The sequence below is a fragment of the Polypterus senegalus genome, chromosome 14, assembly GCF_016835505.1.
Source record: "Polypterus senegalus isolate Bchr_013 chromosome 14, ASM1683550v1, whole genome shotgun sequence".
In the NCBI taxonomy this organism is placed as follows: domain Eukaryota; kingdom Metazoa; phylum Chordata; class Cladistia; order Polypteriformes; family Polypteridae; genus Polypterus; species Polypterus senegalus.
Genome location: NC_053167.1, coordinates 21,594,013 through 21,615,383, shown reverse-complemented (window position 1 = coordinate 21,615,383; position 21,371 = coordinate 21,594,013). Strand labels below are relative to the sequence as shown.

Sequence of the window (21,371 nt, the reverse complement as noted above, 5' to 3'; positions counted from 1 at the left end):
TCCACATTGGAGACTTTGATCACAGTATTATTATTAGTAAAACTAATAAATAAAAAAAAAAAGCTAAACTGTACAAGTACCATACATTTACACTCGCTGTTACAGACTCAAATCAAATGTATGTTTTTATTGTATAATAGTAACAATAAGAGCAGCTCACTACTTAAAACGTTTATTATGGGACCTTGGGAAGGCTCGAACCTGCAACCTTTTCAATAGGAGTCAGCAGTTCTTACTGTTGTACTACAAAAGAAGTTGTTACAACAAAATACAGTAATCAGATTTCTTTTTGTTCGGATAGAGTCTTGAATGAAAGCGCACTTGTTCTGTTATACTTGTACCTTTGTGAAAGTGCTTATTTGATATTTGGACTTTACACATTACATACTTCATGTCAAAATTTTGACGTTAGTACTAAAACATGAAAAAAGTTTGTCTTTTCGGTATGTGTTCAACATTTCTTGCATTTCCTGTCATCCTACATTTACACAGATCTTTGTAGACATGGAACACACATGAAATGCATGTGTTTCAAATAACGATATATTATTCACCCTATACAGCTCTAGGTACCTCACTCCCTGATAAACAAGGCTTGAGCTGGGACAGGTTTTTGTCCTTTCTACAGCAATGGGGGGAATGGGATAGCATGCTGCTTGTGCTTATCAACACATTTACACCGCAAAAGGTTTTGCCAGAGATGTGCAAACAAATTTAAGGTGGCCAGGTTTACAAGTTGTTTTGTAGGCTTTGGTAATTCTAGTGTTAATGTCAATAACACAGAAGAGTTGAGTGTGGACTTCCCCACTGTGAAGAACCTCACTCCATATCAGTGACTTTCCTATAGAGAGGGTCAGCCTCACAAAGGTTAACCAATATTAGCACAATCTGAGCAGTAATCTATTTTGTAAAAATGCAGAAAAAGTTTGATACCATTGCTCAAAACAACAAAGTTCTCCCTGTCTTTCTATAAGAGCTTGTACGTATGTATTAGTAGTCAGTTTCTTGCAGATGTCAGAAGTACTTCTTTACACTGATGATTATAGATTTATGGAAAAGGTTAAAGGTTATACTAGACAGTAATAAAGTATTTTTAAACATTTTAATCTGGATGACATAATTACTTGAATATAAAGGGAAGACCAGACTAAATGGCTAGTTATCAAAAATATTTTCTTCTTATTATTCTTATGTTAAATTAACAAACATTTTTGTTTAATCATTTATTTAACTTTGTATATTTTCATTTTGTCATTTTGTTTTGTAAAACTGACAATTTCCTGTCTGCTTTAGAATTAGTTGATAATTTGTAAATTACTTGGATTGAATAACTAACTGGTTTTATCAATGGTTTTCTTATACTATTCAATAATAGCAGGTGTATTGACAAGGTGAATAAAAACACTGTTTCTAAAAATGTTTTTACAGAAATGTCAGGTCTAATATTTTTAACAATTAACTATCTCAATGTACTTTTCTAATTTTTAAGTAAAAAATTACTGAAATAGGAATAATTATATATAATATTTCTTCTTCACAGACAAACACTTTTTGCCAGTGCAGATACAGCCTATGTTTTAGCCTACTCAATAATTATATTGACCACTGATCTTCACAGCTCCCAGGTAAAACTTTTGCCTTGTCTAATATTTTTAACCAGAATTTTGTTGGTTTGATTGGGTTAAAACTTATTCCCAAAATTATTTTGCATTTGTAGTTGATAGTTTTTGTTTTCTGTGATTTGCTCTGAATTTCAAAGGTTAAGAATAAAATGACTAAGGAGCAATATATCAAGATGAACCGGGGAATTAATGACAGCAAGGACCTACCTGAAGAGTACTTGTCTTCTGTCTATGATGAAATAGCTGGAAAGAAAATTGCGATGAAAGAAACCAAAGAGTACTCCATCACACAAAAATCTAACAAACACAGTGAGTTCCATATAATTCCTTGTGTGTGCAAGAGTAGAGTTGAGAGCTTTCACAGTTCATTACTGAAAATGTATTTTAGATAAAAAAAACTACTAGCACTCCCCAAAATATTAATTTCTTCTTAGATCCCATAGTTTACTTTTAAGTGTGTACTCACAAAATAAGCACAATTTCTTTTAATATCAGATGTATTGCTGTACAAAGTATTGTACAGTTTAAATACAATGTAATATTGTACATTGTATGTTGACGATAAATTAGCAGCTCTGTGGGGTATATTATAAGCAAACTTATGTAGCAATCCTGGTAAATTAGAAGAATGTGAAAAAAACACACACTGTAAATAGCTAGTTACTTTATGGATGCCAAAATGTACATATATTCAATGAAAGAGAGTCCAATATAATAACTGAAGTTTAAATAAATAAAAAAAGGAACAAGAATGTATAGTTTCGGCAAATGTTGCATTACAAATGGACCAAGTTGCCAACAGAATCATCTTTGCATTGCCAGGACACAATATGACTTATGATAATATTTCAAAAGAATGTCAAGATCAGTCTTCCTAGCTCTTTTTTCTGCTTCATCCAGAGAACTAATATGTAAATCTTACCTTCAATAACCACTTTCAGTTTTGCAGGATATAATAGACTGTATCTGATTTTGGCCCTGCTAAGACACTGTTTACTGCTTTAGAATGTGTTGCGTTTAGCAGTTGTTGAAGGGGAGAATTCAGAGAAAATACGAATGTGGTTATTCCCAGATATAATAATCTCCTCTTTCAGTCTGAGAAGAGACATCAGGTTTTCTTTAACCTGTAGTCTGTTGAAATGACAATCAGTCTTATTAGTTATGAGGCATGTGATCCACATATACGGTAGGCTTCTGAGATCTCAGTGTCAGATTTGAAGTCCTCTCAAGTTATTTCAGTGAATAGTTTAGCTATGGATTTCACTGGGTTTGGAATTACAAGGTTTTCAGGAGTTCTCCGATTCTGATGTTGTTCCTTCTATACCTGTCTTGCAATGTAGCCAGCTTTTCCCCGAGCACTTTGCATTCTGATTTTACATCCATTATTTTTTCATCAGTGGTGAATGTCGATTGTTCACCTATTTCAATATGAGTCGTAAAATATGTGCTTAACATCTTGAAGCTGAGCGGCAAGTAGTCTAATTTTACTCTCTAACTTACTTGTATTTTCCTGTATTTTTTTAATCAATTTTTCTAGAATTTCTGTAAAGGTTACAGTAAACTTCGTACTTAAATGTATCCCAAGGTCTTTTATATCCTGATGCTGTTTCTCATTTTTCTTGTTTAGGTCATTTATTTCTTTATATCATTTATGTCCCAAGAGTGCGGCAATCATTTCCTTCAGTTCGGATAGTGTGCTTCAGTTGGTGTAGACATTGCTGACTTACACTGGAAGGGGGGGTATTAGCTGTAGTTGACAGTGGGGATAAAAGGCCAATAATCCTTCTGGAATCAACAAATTCTCCTTGCCTGCAGTTTTCATTCCCATTTTCGCTCTTGGCTGGTGTTGATGCTGCCACATTAGGTCCTTCACCCATCTGTTTGTGGTCAGTGTCTGGTAGGCCATCCTGTGAGCTTGAAGCTGGTTTAGATTTTGATGGTACTTTAGTTGCCTTATTCTTTTACTTTTGTTTCTGAGCCCTTTGTTTGCTGTTCTGTGACAATGCAGGTTCAGCTCCATGCTCCCATTCACTGTTAGGGAGCCCTTAAACCCAACACTGTCGGTAATGTTACCGATGAGCTAAACAGTGAGGCAACAACATAGCAAGGGATGATGTAAAAGTGCAAAGTGCTTTTTAAAATAGTCAACAAAACAGTGTTCAAAGTATAGTGCAGTGGTTCAAATCTTCATCCAATAAATAATCCATAAAAGAAACATGGAGGTTAAGATCAATAGAAAAAAAAACCTTTAAAGCAACGAGGTTAAAACCATGCGGAAATTTGTCCTTTTACAAATCTGGTGCAACAACTTCTCCCATCTGGACTTCTCAATAGGGGAGTCCCCCAACATGCAGCTGACCTTCTTTGTACCTGCTTCTGCTGTTCTGATTGCCTCACCGATCCTTGGCTCCGGTTGGCTCCTCCAGACAATGACTTGGGAATTCCCCCACGACCAAGGCTCTCACGCACGGGGACACCCGTCCCAAGTCCCGACTCCGCTGCCTTCCTTGGCCTTAAGCAGAGAGTCATCCGACTTCTGGTCACTCCCGCCCTCCAAAGCAAACTCTGCGGGGGCGACCACAACTACAACTTCTCCCAGGTGACTGTAATTACCTTTACATTACTATTAGCATGTAGACTTATCTTGTTTTCTGTGTAAAGTGACCTGCAACAGACACATCTAAGCAAGGTTGTAGAACCCCTCCTGTCCTCCTCATCTCATGTGATCCAATGATGAACATATAAATACAATACACGCTCTCACACTGACACCTTTTATAACACAGGGATGGAAGCAATCAATGAGCTAAATAGGAAATGTGCTTTAGTGAGGCTAAATACTGGAATCTCGGGGACTTGTTTACAAGAGAGGGAAGAATGGAATGTGAGATAGACAGTCGGATCAGTGCAGCGTCCGCAGTGATGAGGGCTCAGTGTCGTGCAGGCTCTGCATCGGTCTGTCATGGTGAAAAAGGAGCTGAGCCGTAAGGCAAAGCTCTCAATTTACCAGTCGATCTACGTTCCTACCCTCACCTATGGTCATGAGCTATGGGTAGTGACCGAAAGAATGAGATCGCGAATACAAGCGGCTGTAATGAGTTTCCTCCGCAGGGTGCCTGGGCTTTCCCTTAAAGATAGGGTGAAAAGCTCAGTCATCCAGGAGAGGCTCAGAGTAGACCCACTGCTCCTTCACATCGAGAGGAGTTAGATGAGGTGGCTTGAGGGCAGAGGGACTGGACAGTCTAATGGTCTGGAATCCCTACAGATTTTATTTTTTCTCCAGCCGCCTGGAGTTTTTTTGTTTTATCTGTCCACCCTGGCCATTGGACCTTACTCTTATTCTATGTTAATTAATGTTGACTTATTTTCTTACTGTGTCTTTTATTTTTCTATTCTTCATTATGTAAAGCACTTTGAGCTACTTTTTGTATGAAACTATAAATATATTTATTTATTTATAAATAAATGTTGTTGTTGTTGGGCATCTGATCAGGATGCCTCCTGGACGCCTCCCTGGTGAGGTGTTCCGGGCACATCCAACCGAGAGGAGGCCCTGGGGAAGACCCAGGACACGCTGGAGGGACTATGTCTCCCTGCTGGCCTGAGAATGCCTCGGGATTCCCCCGTGGAGAGGGAAATCTGGGCATCTCTGCTCAAGCTGCTGCCCCCATGACCCGACCTCGGATAAGCGGAAGAGAATGGATGTATAAATACTGGAATACACCAAGAAGAGATGTGTCAAACCTTAGGAGATTCAGAACACAGTATACTGAGTACAATAAGCAGTGTTTATCATGTCTAATAGTTCTCTATGTCAGTGAGAGCATGCTGCTTTAACCATTATAAGTTTAATTCTGTTTTTAGGCATATTAGTAGGATAGTGGCAACCCAGCCACAGATGATGCACAAACCAATGTGTTTCTTCATGCCGGTCCCATGCTCAAATAAATGGGGAGGTTACGTCAGGAATGGCATCCGGTGTAAAATTTTGCCAGATCAATATGCGGACAACGATACAAATTTCCATACTGGATCAGTCGAGGCCCGGGTTAACAATGGCTGCCATCAGTACTGTTAGCCTACAGGGTGCTGCAGACATTGGGCTACTGTTGGCCGAAGAAGGAGAAGAAGAGAGGGGAGACGTGTCCGGAGGCAGAAGGACAGGAGGAAGGTAAAGTGAGTGGAATTGAAGGTAGAAACTTTAAATGTTAGCAGTATGATTGGTAAGGAAAGAGACTTAGCCGATATGATGGAGAGAAAGAAGGTTGATATATTGTGTGTGCAAGTGACAAAATGGAAGGGGAGTAAGGCCAGCTGGATCAAAGGTGGACTTGAATTATTCTATCATGGTGTGGATAGGAGGGGAAATGGGGTAGGTGTTATTCTAAAGGAGCAGTACGTCAAGAGTGTTTTGGAGGTGAGAAGAAAGTGTAGTTAAGCAGCATAGGATGGTGGTCTGTAGGATGAGTTTGGAGATCAAGAAGAAGAGGAGGAGAGGAAGGGCAGAGCAAAAGATTAAATGGTGGAAATTGAAAAAGGAAGACTGCAAGGCTGAGTTTAGGGAGTAGGTAAGATAGACACTGGGTGGCAGTGAAGAGTTGCCAGACAGCTGGGCAACTGCAGCAGAAGTAGTAAGAGTGATAGCAAGAAGCTATGGTGTGGCGTGACATCTGGACAGAGGAAAGAGGAGAAGGAAACCTGGTGGTGGAATGGGGAAGTACAGGAGAGTATATAGATGAAGAGGGTGGCGAAGAAGTGAGATAGTCACAGAGATGCAGAAAGTTTATGAGTACAAGGAGATAAGGCACAAGGAGAAGAGAGGTGGCGAAGGCTAAAGAAAAGGCGTATAATGAATTGTATGAGAGGCTGGAAACTAAGGAGGGGAGATATGTACCTGTACTGATTGTCTAGACAGAGGGACTGAGCTGGGAAAGATGTGCATCTGGTTAGAGTGATAAAAGGATAAAGATGGAAACATACTCACAAGTGAGGAGGGTGTGTTTAGCATATGGAAAGAGTAATTTGAGAGGCTGATGAATGAAGAGAATGAGAGAGAGAGAGAAGGTTGGATGATGTGGAGATAGTGAAGATAGATAGATAGATACTTTATTAATCCCAAGGGGAAATTCACATAATCAATGATGAATCAGGAAGTGCAAAGGATTAGCAAGGAGGAAATAAGGACAGCTATGAAAAGGATAAAGAATGGAAAAACCGTTGGTCCAGATGATATACCTGTGGAAGCATGGAGGTGTTTAGGACAGATGGCAGTGGAGTTGGAAAGTGTGAGGATGTCTGAGGAGTGGAGAAGAAGTGTACTGGTACTGATGTTTAAGAATAAGGGGGATGTGCAGAGCTGTAGTAACTACAGGGCGATAAAATCGATGAGTCACAGCATGAAGTTATGGGAAAGAATAGTAGAAGGTAGGTTAAGAAGGGAGGTAATGATTAGTGAGCAGCAGTATGGTTTCATGCCAGGGAAGAGCACCACAGATGCAATGTTTGCTCTGAGTGTGTTGATGGAGAAGTATAGAGAAGCCTAGAAGGAGTTGCATTGTGTCTTTGTGGACCTGGAGAAAGCATATGACAGGATGCCTCGAGAGGAGTTGTGGTATTGTATGTGGAAGTTGGAAATGGCAGAGAAGTATGTAAGAGTTGTACAGGATATGCGCGAGGGAAGTGTGACAGTGGTGAAAACTGCAGTAAGAGTCACAGATGCATTTAACATGGAGATGGAATTGCAACAGGGTTCGGCTCTGAGCCCTTTGTTATTTGCAGTGGTGACTGACAGGTTGACAGACGATATTAGACAGGAATCCCCATGGACTATGATGTTTGCTGATGACATTGTGATCTGTAGCGAGAGCAGGGAGTAGGTCGAGGAGACCCTGGAGAGTTGGATGTTTGCTTTAGAGAGGAGAGGAATGAAGGTCAGTAGGAACAAGACAGAATACATGTGTGTGAAAGAGAGGGAGGTCAGAGGAATGGTGAGGATGCAGGGAGTAGAGTTGGTGAAGGTGGATGTGTTTAAATAATTGGGATCAACAATTCAGAGTAACAGGGATTGTGGAAGAGAGGTGAAAAAGAGAGTGCAGGCTGGGTGGAATGGTTGGAGAAGAGTGTCAGGAGTGATTTATGACAGATGGGTATCAGCAAGAGTGAAAGGGAAGGCCTACAGGACGGTAGTGAGAACAACTATGTTATATCAGTTAGAGACAGTGGCACTGACCAGAAAGCAGGAGACAGAGCTGGAGGTAGCAGAGTTAAAGATGTTAAGATTTGCATTGGGTGTGACGAGGATGGACCAGATTAGAAATGAGTACATTAGAGGGTTAACTCAAAATCAGAGAAGCGAGCTTGCATTGGTTTGGACATGTGCAGAGTAGATATGCTGGATATATTGGGAGAAGGATGCTAAGGAAAGATCTGCCCAGCAAGTGGAAAAGAGGATGGCCTAAGAGAAGGTTTATGGATGTGGTGTGAGAGGACATTGAGATGGTAGGTGTAACAGAGCAAGATGCAGAGGATGGGACGATATGGAAGAAAAAGATCCGCTGTGGCAACCCCTAACAGGAGCAGCCGAAAGAAGAAGAAGTAGGCTAGTGGCACTTTATACAGCATATAAGAAAATTAGACGAAAAGAGATGATGCTCTTACAGCTTTCTCTCTCTTGAATCCAACCTGAGTGATGACAGAGTCACAGCTGTCTTAGTGCAAGTATCCAATAGCCAGGTTGTACTTTTTGTCTTATCTTAGCGTTTTCATGTACTTTAGTAGAGCAATTTGAATGTGCACTTTTATATTTTATTGACTTAATATGACAGCAGTCACAATATCTGCATTGTTTTTCAAGTTCCTTAGTTCATTACTGCTTGAAATGTGTTTTAGTGGCACAGAGAAGAGTCCCCCTATTTCATGGTGTGTAGAGTTCCTCAGCAGAGAAAAAGTCTTGTCTGTCATTCCCAGATTATGCTTGGGCTCAAAATAGAACATTGTTCTCATTCTCTTTAGAATGGCACTTTAGAATGTTTCAATGAGGAATAACTTGCCTTACTAAACAAAAAGGCTTTGTTGTTGTGTACCTGAGAGGTGGGGCGCCTAGGTATCTAAGGAGAAGCATATTATGAGGGCTGTTTTGCTTAATGAGTTTGGATTACTTTCTCTTGTTTTGTAAAATGATTTCCCTTAATTACAGTCATCCATCTTTTGTGTAATTATTTTTCATCATTTTGTAAGCTTCTTTTCCTTTATTAAATAGACACATGTATATTTGTCTATAGACATTTTGATGAATGTGTTTTCTTTCTCCCTCTAAACTTTGTGTTGGAATGATAATATTTGTATGTCTAGCCCTCCCTTAAACATGTCACTCACTACTTTGCGTTTGGTATAATTGAAGGTAAGCACACTTGTGTATAAACGTAGAAATGGTGCATTCTTTTTTGGGTAAATAGGTCATGTCTAATTTAAGAAAGCTAACTCTGAAACAGAGTTAAAATTCCTGTTTACTTTATTCCATTTTTCACAACTTGCTATTAGACAGAAAGGCCACAAAATAAACAAATGGACAGAATCAGTACCATGTTACAGACTGCTTCATAGTACTTTATGTCTCGGATGTGGATGCTTATGGCACAGAGCTAAGGAAGGGAACACAGTGAACGGTATCCTAATAGCAAACATGAGAAAGCCCATTTGAAACCCAACTCAACTCCAAATGTTTAAACATTAGCTGACTACAGTTGGTGTAGAAAAGAATCACCCTCTTCAACATATTCAGCATGAAATGAAGACACACAAAAATATTTTTCTACTTGTATTTACTCAAAGCAACTTATAATAACCAAGTAAAAGATAGAATAGCAACGGTTAAAAAAAAACAGATTCTCTTAGATGATTTGTGAACTTAATCAGGCGTAATTAATCACCTTCTCCATTGCACATCAATGTTCAGCATAAAACAGCTATTCCTAGAGCATCCCAGTGCTTAGAAGTGCATCTGGAAGCAAACAATCAACTAAGGGAGGCAAGGCACTGTCAAAAAATCTCTGGGATGAAGTTGTGGACGGGCACAAGTCAGGAGATGTATATAAAAACGTCAAAGGTTTTATCAAACCCCTGGAGCACAGTAAAGTCTATAATCAAGAAGTGGAAAGTATTTTGTACTAGTAGTACTCTTCCCAGATCAGGCTGTCCCTCCAAACTGGATGGAAGAGTGAGGAGGAACCTGTTCAGGGAATTTCTGAAGACATCTATACCAACTTTGAAGAGGTTACAGGAATTTGTGGAGTGGTCATTTTGTGCATGTAACAACAATATCACAAATGCTCCATAAATGTGGCTTATAAGGGAGGGGGGCTGCAAGAAAGAAGGCACTGTTCAAGAAAGGCAACATTAAATCTCAATTGAGCTTTGCCAGAATGCACCTTGAAAATTCAGAGGCCAAATGGAATTAAGTGCTTTGGTCAGATGAGACCAGACTCAAACTATTTGTCCTCCGTGCCAAACAGTGTATCTGATGGAAAGCCAATACAACTTACTATCCAAAGAACAACCTACCCACAGTAAAACATGGAGATAGTAGTATCCTATTGTGGGGTTGCTTCTCTGCAGCAGAGACTGGGGCACTTCTCAAGATAGAAGGAAAAATGGATGGGTCAATATACTGTCCAATTCTTGAGGAAAACCTGCTGCCTTTGGCCAAAAAGTTATCAGTGGGAAGAAGGTTCAACATGACAATGACCTGAAGCATGCAGCAAATTTGACCACACAGTGGCTTATGGAGAAAAAGGTGAATTTCCTTGCATGTCCTAGTCAGATCCCAGACTTAAACTTTATTGAAAATCCGTGGAATGATTTGAAGATTACAGTCCACCAATGGTTACCATCTAATTTTGAACTTGAACAATTCTATAAAGAAGACTGGGCAAATACTGCTGAGTCTAGATGTGCAAAGTTGATTGAGAAGTATCCCAACAGACTCATGGCTATAATTAAAATGTTCTACAAAGTACTGACACAGGGTAGTGATCCTTTAACCATTTCAGTGATTTTTTTAACTGTTGCTATTGTATTTTTCATTTGGCTGTTAAGTTATTTTGAGTAAATACAGCTGGAGAAATATTTTTGTGTGTGTCATCATTTCAGGCTGCAAAGCAACAAAATGTGAATATTTTGAAGCGGGGGAGTGATTCTCTTCTATACCCACTCTTTATAAGAATAAAAGAATGACTAAATAGCAAGAGCATTCCTGTCATGAGAGCTACGTTCCAGATCACTGTTACAGCCGTGTGGCCTTTACACAGATGTTGACCTTTACACAGAAGCATGCTGAAAATTCCAGTTTTGACCTGCGTAAGTTGAGGTTTATTTCCAGATTACATGTTAATGACTACACATTTCAAATTCTTTAGGCAACACATTTACCAAATTTCTTGGATTTTAACATCCCTACTGATAACCAGGCCATTCTCACTTAGAGAATATGGACAAAAGTACAAAGCAAATTTTCTTGAATGTTGCAGTATTGCTAAAAAAATAAAAGTGTGACATTGTATTAATAAAATTCTATGGGCTTGGACACCCAATTGCCTTTTCTACAACCTTTTATCACTTTATATTGTGATTTTACACTGCACACTTCCTGATTACATATCACTTGCCATTTACATTGAAAGCCCTATATAGGCAGCTGTGCACCAGTAACACTCTCCATTTTACCATCGCTGGGATATTTAGGATATTTCCTACATTCTGCTCCATACTCTACAATGACCATTTTGTCTGTATGTTGGTGTGTGGTAGGTGCTAGTTGCTCGGTACTTGGGTCAGTATATGCAGAATTCTTTCTGATTTGTATGTATAATTTTGGTATAATAATGACTTCCACTTACATTATTGGAAGAGTAAATTGTTCCTTTGCTCTGATTTTGAAATTGGATTACTGTTGTCAGTAATTGCTGCAAGTATTGCATTTTTGTATTTTTATCTGTTTTGAAACATTTATTTTTGTAATTAAGCAGAAAGATTTAAAAATCTTTTAAAAATTAATTTATTTATAACTATAACTGGTAGGGCAGGGCAATATGACCAAAAATATTTATCACGACTGACGATATGATTGACGTGAGACAAAATACTTTACAACTCCACAACTTTATTAGTGCAAAAAAAACCCTTTAATTTATTTTCACTTAAACAAGCAGCTGTTTTTATGTGCATTAAAGCTATAGAAAAATTTAAAAGTGCAAATGCAAATTCCTTGCTGACAGTTTAACCAAAAGGCATTTCCAGTGGAAATGGGCTGACCTATCCTAAGCATAACCATGTATAATAAAACTTAAAAGAGCTGCTTTGCAACATACAGTGGTGTGAAAACTATTTGCCCCCTTCCTGATTTCTTATTCTTTTGCATGTTTGTCACACAAAATGTTTCTGATCATCAAACTCATTTAATCGCTAGTCAAATATAACACAAGTAAACACAAAATGCAGTTTTTAAATGATGGTTTTTATTATTTAGGGAGAAAAAAAATCCAAACCTACATGGCCCTGTGTGAAAAAGTAATTGCCCCGTTGTTAAAAAATAACCTAACTGTGGTGTATCACACCTGAGTTCAATTTCCGTAGCCACCCCCAGGAGCGCCCGGCTAAAAGACGCTAGGGAGAACACTACGTTATAATTAACTTACCTATTGCAATGTGCAGGCAATGTCCGAAGCATGAAAATTTGGTCCAGTTGTTGAGTGCGATGGCTTTCAACGCGTTGGCCCCATTGTCGGTCGTCACACACATGTGTTTTTTGTCCTGAAAATTCCTCGAGCTGAGGAACTCTTTTAAGCCTTTGGCTATGTTTTCCCCCGTATGGTCCTCTTGGGGGATTGTTTCAAGGCACTTGTTTTGTAGCTTCCAGTCTTTGTCCACGTAGTGTATTGTGAGGCTCATGTAGGGGTCTGATGTTGCTTGACCACATGTCTGTGGTGGACGCAAAAACTCCACGAAGATAATGCATTTGACACCTCAGTACGGACCTCTTCATATAAAGCAGGCAAGGTGGCTTTAGAGAAGTATTTCTTGGTGGGCAGCTTGTAGCGTGGATCAAACTTTTTAAGCATCTTTGTGAAACCTTCTCTTCCACACTCTGAATGGGCATCATATCCCTGGCTAAACAATGCGTCACTGCATTAGTTCGTTCCCCCCAGCGTTTGCTACTTTTGTCATAAGGCATGCAGCTATTTAAAGCTACGCCGATTGTTTGTTGAGTCAGCTTCTTTGGTCTCACTACCACGCTAGTTGAAGCGGATGCCTCTTCACGTGCTTTAACAGCTTTGTTGTACTCCAACAAGTGCTTCTGCTTCAAATGATGAAATAGGTTTGTGGCGTTTCCTCCCTTCGCCACGACGGCCCGCTTGCATGTTCTACAAAAATTATGCTTTGTTGGGTATCTGACGGGCGAAAACCAAACCAGTTCCACCACTGAAGTTGCACCAATTTTGACTGGTAGTATTTGCAATCTATATCTTTCAGTGACTTCTCCAGGGCTTGGAACAATTTGTAAGACTACAATAAGCCCAATAATGGATCAGGTGGTGCAGGCTCAGTGTTCATACCATGAATGTTCTGGGACTCGTGTAGGGGATGGAAAAAAGGGATAGCTGTTACTTCACATTCACTGCTTTACACACAGAATTATTCTGAATGCGTGTTTCAAAATATTTAATTATCCATCAACAACCTACATTGTGGTTTCAGAAAGGAGCCACACAGTGTGGTGAATAAGAGCCATTTTACCTGTAAACATTGATGACCAAATGCTGATTAGTTAACCTAGTGTAGCAGGAAGTACAAGATTAGGTGCTGAGCAGTTTTAAACAGTACTACAGCAATGAGACAACTGAAGAGTGACAGCAAACTACAGATGCCTTTATTAAAGTGTGGTTTAGTTTAAGTTAGAGTAAGTAAGTAAAATTAGTGAGATGATACCTAGCCTTCTTGTATAGTTGCTGCCCAGGCATTTTGTAGGAAGATCTCCAAAGTTAATGAAACCTGCTTAGAACAGCTCCTCCCCATTCCAATCCCATACAAGGCTGTCCTTGAACTCCTTAACCTCCTTGGTGTTAACTCCAAGAATTTCTCAGGCTTAGAATTCTATCTAAATATAGTTAACTAAAAAATATTTCTGGAAATGTAGCTATTATTATCTATATATATATATATATATATATATATATATATATATATTGTCACGCTTGGGTCACAGATTTGCACAGAGACACAGAAGGTCGTAGAAAAAAAGAAGGATTTTTATTCAGACACCGCAAACACATGAGCTTAAACGTGCTCCATGACAAGTCAGATATAACAGTTCCGCTAGGAGCAGAGAGAGATAAAAGCAAACAATCAATTCCCAAACTGACAGGCGCTAAGGCTTATAAGTCGGCGGAGTACCGCTGAGGCTTGTATTACGCGTTATAGTGCAAGGATAAGGAGCAATGTGTAGTCAGTGTTTCAGGGTTTGTGGTTTTCCCAGGGCGTCTGTCTCTATTTGGGGTGCGATCAGCCCTCCAGCTCACACCCTCCCCCTCAGCTTTATTCACATTCCTGTGAATCAAGCGACTCTCTGTACTAGGTTCATTTAGTCGTGATAATACATCTGCGTTGACGTGTTCAGAACCTGGTCGGTGCTTTACTGTGAAACTGTAAGGTTGTAAACCCAGAAACCATCTCATTAGACGAGAGTTTGTATCTTTCTGTCGGTACAACCACTGGAGTGGAGCATGATCAGTTACCAAAGTGAAGTTTCGTCCCCACAAGTAATAGCAAGCTTCCACAGCCCACTTAATTGCCAAGCATTCTTTCTCAATTGTAGAATAATTGCGTTCCCTAGGAAGTAATTTCCTACTCAAATATGTGATTGGATGTTCTTCTCCATCAAAAATTTGTGACAGGACTGCGCCCACACCAAATGCACTTGCGTCTGTTTGCAAGATAAAATCTTTTGTGAAATCCGGGTTCCTTAGAACCGGGTAAGAAGACAATGCTTTTTTTAAATCGTTGAAAGAACGTTCGCAATTTTCTGTCCACAGGACAGGTCGGTTTTTTCTGCCTCTAGTAAGTTCTGTAAGAGGAGCAGCTCTATGTGCAAAATTTGGAATGAATTTTCTGTAGTAACCAGCGAGTCCCAGAAAGGCGTACTTGTTTCTGTGTCTCAGGTCTCGGGTAAACAAGCATTTCTTCTATTTTCCTTAATTGTGGCCTAAGTAAACCCTTGCCCATAGAATAGCCTAAGTAATGAGTCTCGGACATGCCTAGTTTACATTTCTTAGGGTTAGCAGTAAGGCCAGCCTGTCTCAAGCTTTCAAGAACGGCTTGAAGCCGCTCTAAGTGTGTTTTCCAATCATTGCTAAAAATCACGACATCGTCAAGGTATGCCCCAGCATATTCAGAGTGAGGACGTAGGATCTGATCCATCATACGCTGAAAAGTTAGAGGTGCCCGTGAAGACCAAACGGAGTCTTGTAAATTCATAGAGTCCGTCAGAGTCGCAAATGCCGTTTTCTCACAACTGCTAGCCTCTAAAGGCACCTGCCAATAGCCTTCGTGAGATCTAGCGTGGAGATATAGCTCGCCTGACCCAGTTTTTCCAACAGTTCATCGACACGGGCATGGGATAAGCATCAATTTAGAGACCTTATTCAAGCGTCTGAAATCGATACAGAACCGAACCGAACCGTCTTGCTTTGGGACTAATACGACTGGGCTGCACCAGTCACTTTTACTTTCACGAATTACACCCAGTGTCAGCATCTTTTTTACCTCTTCGCACAATATTTGCGCGCTTCGTATCCGAACGGCCGCATCTGTACTGCGAACATCAGGTGCAGTGGTAATTTTATGTTTTGTAATGTTAGTCTTGCCTGGTAAATCTGAAAAGACATCAGTGTTCCGTTCTATCAAAGATAACAGTTCTGTCTTTTGCGTGTCAGTAAGATCGTTACCAATGGTAACATCGGACTGAGAAACAGCAGCCAAGGAAGTGTTAACCTCTTGTCGGTCGTGCCATTCCTTCAAGAGGTTAATGTGTAAAATCTGGAATGGTTTGCGCCGCCCGGGTATTCTAACCTTGTAATTTACTGGACTCATACGCTCCTCAATAATGGCGGGCCCTGCCATTTAGCTAAGAATTTGTGTGGATCCGAGGGAACCAGTACCAAAACACGATCGCCAGGTTTGAACTCACGGAGCTTGCTGCGCCTATCGTAAAGACGCTTCTGAGTTTCCTGTTCTCGTTGTTGGTGTTCCACAGCAATAGAGGAAAGCATAGAAATTCTGTCTTGCAACGAAATTAGTCGATCTGCAAAGCTTGGACCCTTAGCTGCTCTCTCGCTTCCTATCCATTCCTCACGCACCACATCCAGGATGCCTCGCGCCGCCTGCGAATAACAACTCAAGGGACTCAAGCCAGTGGACGCCTGTGGTGATTCTCGCACGCGTACAAAACAAACGGTAGGACAGTGTTCCATGTTGTGGGATCATTATGAGCAACTCGCCTGATCATCTGTTTCAATGTTTTGTTAAATCGCTCGGTTAAACCATTCGTTTGAGGATGGTAAACAGTAGTACTCAATTTCTTAATAGCAAAGCTGTCACACAATTGTTTCATCACGCGAGAAGTGAAAGGTGTGCCCTGATCAGTTAAGATTTCTCTAGGGATACCAATACGAGTAAAAGTTTCACATAGTGCTTTGGCTACAGCCGAAGAGTTGGCCTTTTCAGCGATCATTTCTGGATATCGTGTCGCATAATCAACCAACACCAGCAAATATTGGTACCCATCCTTAGTCTTAGGTAATGGTCCCACAATATCTAATCCCACACGCTGAAAGGGAACTTCCAATATGGGCATAGGACAAAGGGGAGCCGAGGAGGCTTATAAGCAGAGACGATCTGGCAGTCTGGACATGAAGTACAAAATCGTTCAACATCTTTTCCCATATTAAGCCAATAAAATCGTTTTGATAACCGGTCTCTAGTTTTGTCGGCACCGAGGTGCCCCCCCAAGATGTGTGAATGTGCCAGATGCAAAACAGTTTCCCTATGTGCTTCAGGTACCACCAGTTGTTCAATAAATTCCCCCTCCAAATGATCTGAGATCACTCTGAAAAGGCAACCGTCCTTTTCTATAAAGTGTGGGGTTTTCACACCCCCGGAATTACGCTCTTGGTAATAAGAGTCATTAGCAGGGCGAGCCTGTTTAAATGCATATTCTAATGAGCTATCAGTATGCTGCAAACGCACAAAATCTGATTGTTCGTTAACACTCGGTTTGTGTTCGAGGCGTTTGCAATCTGGGAAGATGTAGAAGGAGCAGCCCATTCTGGAAGATTGTCGGGGGTGACCTCCTCCGTCTCGCTGGAGAGATCTGGTTCAATATCTAAGTTGGGCTCTAGATTTTCCCCGGCCGCTACCAGTTCTTCGTCTTGGATTTCTTCTTCTTCTCCCCCCCCACCAAGTTCATTAGTGGACTGGACTACTGGTCCCTTACATTTATTAATCAGTTTGGAAAAAGGGCATTTCTCCGTCCTATGAGTAATGGCCAAGGGCACGAGTCAAACGGCAGACCAAACCTTAAAGTGGCCCCTATAAGTTAAAGGAAGAAGTAAAGTCTGATAATCTTTAACATCACCATGTACACAGCGTATTTTTACAGTCTCACAGTCTCTAAGGCATTGTTCATTAAGACAGTCTCGTCTCACAATACAAAGGTCACTTCCCGAATCTAACAATGCTGAGATTTCTTTGTGTCCCAATTTCACCGGGATCAACAAGCCATCTTTTCCATCTGGATATGTAATAGTTGAGCAACAAATCTCGGCCAGTCCAATCCCCATTGAATGAGCTGGAGACAAGCGACAATCTCTTGCCAAATGGCCGAGCTGATCACATCGGAAACATCTACGGTCGGCTCCGTTTCCGAAATATCCTCTGCGACGCCCACGTCGACGTGCTCTGTAGCCTCCACGGTCTTGTCGACCCGCTGTTGCCGCTGTCTCCCCAGAAACAGGCGTCCCATCTACGACTGGATTTCCCGGGGTCTCGTCGAAGCGACGAGAATGTCCTGGACGTTCGTTCACAGGTTGCGAAGCAGCACGAAATCCACCGCTCTTTCTCCAAGTGGACTGTGAACCCTCTAATCGTCTGGACATAATCGTTAATGATTTAATATCATGGCGTAGAAATTCATCTCGAAGAACTTCAGGTATGCCGCCAGTAATATATTCACGACAACTGTTTCCATTACGTCTCCTTCAAACCAACAGTGCACTTTATGTATCAAATCTTGAATTTGCGCACGGATTGGATCATCCATGTTTAGTTTCCAGTCTTTAAGTGCAAATGTTTTAGACTTCTGAAATAAGTCTTCGGCGGCATCCATCTGTGCAACCACTCCTGGTACCACTTGTCACGCTTGGGTCACAGATTTGCACAGAGACACAGAAGGTCGTAGAAAAAAAAAAGGATTTTTATTCAGACACCGCAAACACATGAGCTTAAATGTGCTCCATGACAAGTCAGATATAACAGTTCCGCTAGGAGCAGAGAGAGATAAAAGCAAACAATCAATTCCCAAACTGACAGGCGCTGCGTAAGGCTTATAAGTCGGCGGAGTACCGCGAGGCTTGTATTACGCGTTATAGTGCAAGGATAAGGAGCAATGTGTAGTCAGTGTTTCAGGGTTTGTGGTTTTCCCAGGGGCGTCTGTCTCTATTTGGGGTGCGATCAGCCCTCCAGCTCACAATATATATAATTCACTAAGGCAAGACAACCATGGAAAGCACTCCGGAAGGGGCGTGGATTCACTAAGCCGGCGACAAGTGAGACACCTATAGCGCACGCAGGAAGGAGCTACGCCCACGAACTCCAAGACCATTGGATACGACGATAACTTGCAGAGCCACGCCCACCAACTCGGACGCGACAACACAGAAGAAGCGCCGTCATTTATATTCGTCTGTCGTAGAGGCCATATGCACTTGCACGTTGACTGTTCATAGAGGCATGTTTCTCGCGGAGGTAAATCACCATATGCAGCGTGTAAAACCGTTTGCGAGGGGTATCCCATGGGATCTTTAAAACAATCCTTTACAACTGATTTTAAAACAATGAAGTAAGCAGTCTTTAAAAACCGAGTTTTCGGTTACGACGCATGACCGCGTGCACCATAGCAAACTGTTTTACACACTACATACAGCAATTCGCATCCGCGACAAACATGCGTCGTCTTAGATGCTCCTGCAGAAATACGGAAGACGTTTCCCTGCCCACTAACACTCCTTTTTCACTGGCCTGCTTCTACCCTCGCTCTCTAGGCATTCACACTGCCTGCCCATGTGCCCGGACGCAAAAACTCACTGACCACCCAGTTAGCCCCTTTCGTCTGTGCTAGGAGTTCACATGCACAATTAAGCCACGTTGACTTTTCATTATTCTTTTCGGTTTCGACACCCGACCGCGTCCACCATGAAAAACCATGCGAAAGGAACAACGAAGCCCCGCCCAGAAACTCTACCCCTCCTCCCACGTGTTCAGGAACGCACCTCAGACCACTGCCCGCCAAATCAAACAGCTCATCAAACACATACTCACTCACTTTGGTCTGTGCTGCGGTCCAAACCCAGCTGTGAGCCACGTTGCCTATTCTTTTGCCCTCCATGGCTACCGCTTCAAATGTATTTCATGGAAACACTTCTTTGAATGTTATAGAAATTCCTGCTTCAGGTAACTGTTTGTTTCTGTCAGTCGGGCTTTTTTGGAGAAATGTCATTGACGAAACTGTTGCTCTCAAACTTCGTAACATGGCTGTTACCTTTGTTTGCCAACATTGGGATAACTTCGGTGACGTGGTGTCTGTTGTTCTTAATCTCAGAGGCATTGTTATACAGTCTGTTCAACAATACGCTGATTACATGAATACGTCTGGAGTCTACTATCAGCATTTACTTCCAAGAATGTCCTCATGCCTCTCCTTGAGTTTACAATCTGGCCCAGCATCTCTTCATATCCCTGCTCTTTAGCGGTCCTTTGGATCATGCATTACGAGGTTCTCATGCCTCTCAAATACCCATGTGATTATCTTCTGGTGACATCTTTTGACTCTGTCGGTATATGCACACCCACTTGCTCGCCACACTAATGTGACGTCACCTGCCCACTCTCCTCTTCCTGAAAAACATTTAAAGACACCCTCCCCTGAACAAATGCATTCCACACAGGACTTTCAATGCACCTTTTGTTCCAAAAGCTTCAGAGTGCAAAGATATATGAACACACATTTGAAAAAACACAACACTAACCGAATGCTGTAATGTGAACATTGCCAACAATGCTTTGAGACAACTTGTGCTCTCAAAAAACACTTACGAACTCATTCCACTCTCACCTTCAATTGCACATTTTGTAACGAGGACTTCACACGTGAGATGGATCTCCACAACCATATGCGGATCCATTCAACGCAAAGATTTGTATGCAAAATTTGCGACAAGCACTTTCACGCACGCAGATACCTTACTAACCATTTCAAAACACATTCCCTGATGAATACTTTTCAGTGTCAACACTATTCCAAAACCTTCACACGCCAGAAATATCTCAAAGCAAATTTACACACCCACTCCACTGAACGAACGCATTCCAAAAAGATCTTTGAATGCACGATTTGTTCAAAAACATTCCGAGTGCAGAGATTTCTCAACATGCATTTACAAAACACACTCCACTGAACGAATTATGCAATGTGAACATTGCCAGCAATGCTTCGACAAAACTCATTCCAATTCCCTTCAGTGTCAACACAGCACTAAATCGTTCATGCGCAAACATCGCATTCACTTTTCTGCAGTTTTTCAAGAAGATACCGCCTTTCACATCCAAGAACATAACATCGGCCTACCTACCTACCGCACTATGTGTTTCTTGCAATGCTCTTCATTGGCCAGCAGAGGTCAACAAATCCGGACATTACACTAAGTGTTGTCATGCCGACAAGGTGTATTTGCCACCGCTATCCAAGCCCTCTCTTTTATTGTAAGACCTCTTGACTGGCAAGAACCTCCTGTCCCGAAATTACTGTGATCATATCAGGGAATACAACTCTGCTTTAGCTTTTGCGTCAATGGGCGCACACATCGCTCAACCATCTGGACAAGGACCGTATGCTTTCAGAATCCACGGTCAAATTTATCACCAGGTCTCTCCTTTATATAACAATCCTGCCACGTCACCACAATACGGTCAGCTATATATCTTCGATTCTGCTGAGGCTACCAGTCAACGTTTGCAAAAGGAATGTAATAGCGCTTGCAGTGTCTTTTTGTTGCTTCAACTAGACAACATGATACGCCAGGTTACTCCCTTCGCAAAGTCTTACATGCAAATGCATGCCATTATCACTCACGGTTACTCTGTTACTGCTGTACAAATGATGTTGATGGAAAAATCCAGGTCTGGATATGAGAAGGTATAATGCCCCATCCTGTCAGACTGATGTTGCTGCTTTGTAGGTGAAGACGGGGAACCTCCTGCACAACGCGACATTTGCATATATCCAAGGGGAGATGCTTGCAAGCGTATCTCTGTTCCCAATATGAACTGTGACCCCATGGTTTTTCCACTGCTTTTCCCTTTCGGAGATCCAGGCTAGCACATACAATTAACCCATGTTGAGTAAAAGCGAACCGCGAAAAGAAC

The 21,371-nt window shown here is 41.3% G+C and overlaps 1 protein-coding gene across 1 annotated transcript in view; it reads left to right on the top strand.

The window, feature by feature from the left end:
• LOC120514612 (brefeldin A-inhibited guanine nucleotide-exchange protein 2-like) overlaps window positions 1–21,371 on the top strand; it is a 570,108-nt gene that overhangs the window by 200,851 nt on the left and 347,886 nt on the right. The window contains exons 7-8 of the mRNA XM_039735092.1: window positions 1,541–1,625; window positions 1,760–1,931. Coding sequence (XP_039591026.1) covers window positions 1,541–1,625; window positions 1,760–1,931 — 257 coding nt within the window. The remainder of the gene's footprint in view (window positions 1–1,540; window positions 1,626–1,759; window positions 1,932–21,371) is intronic.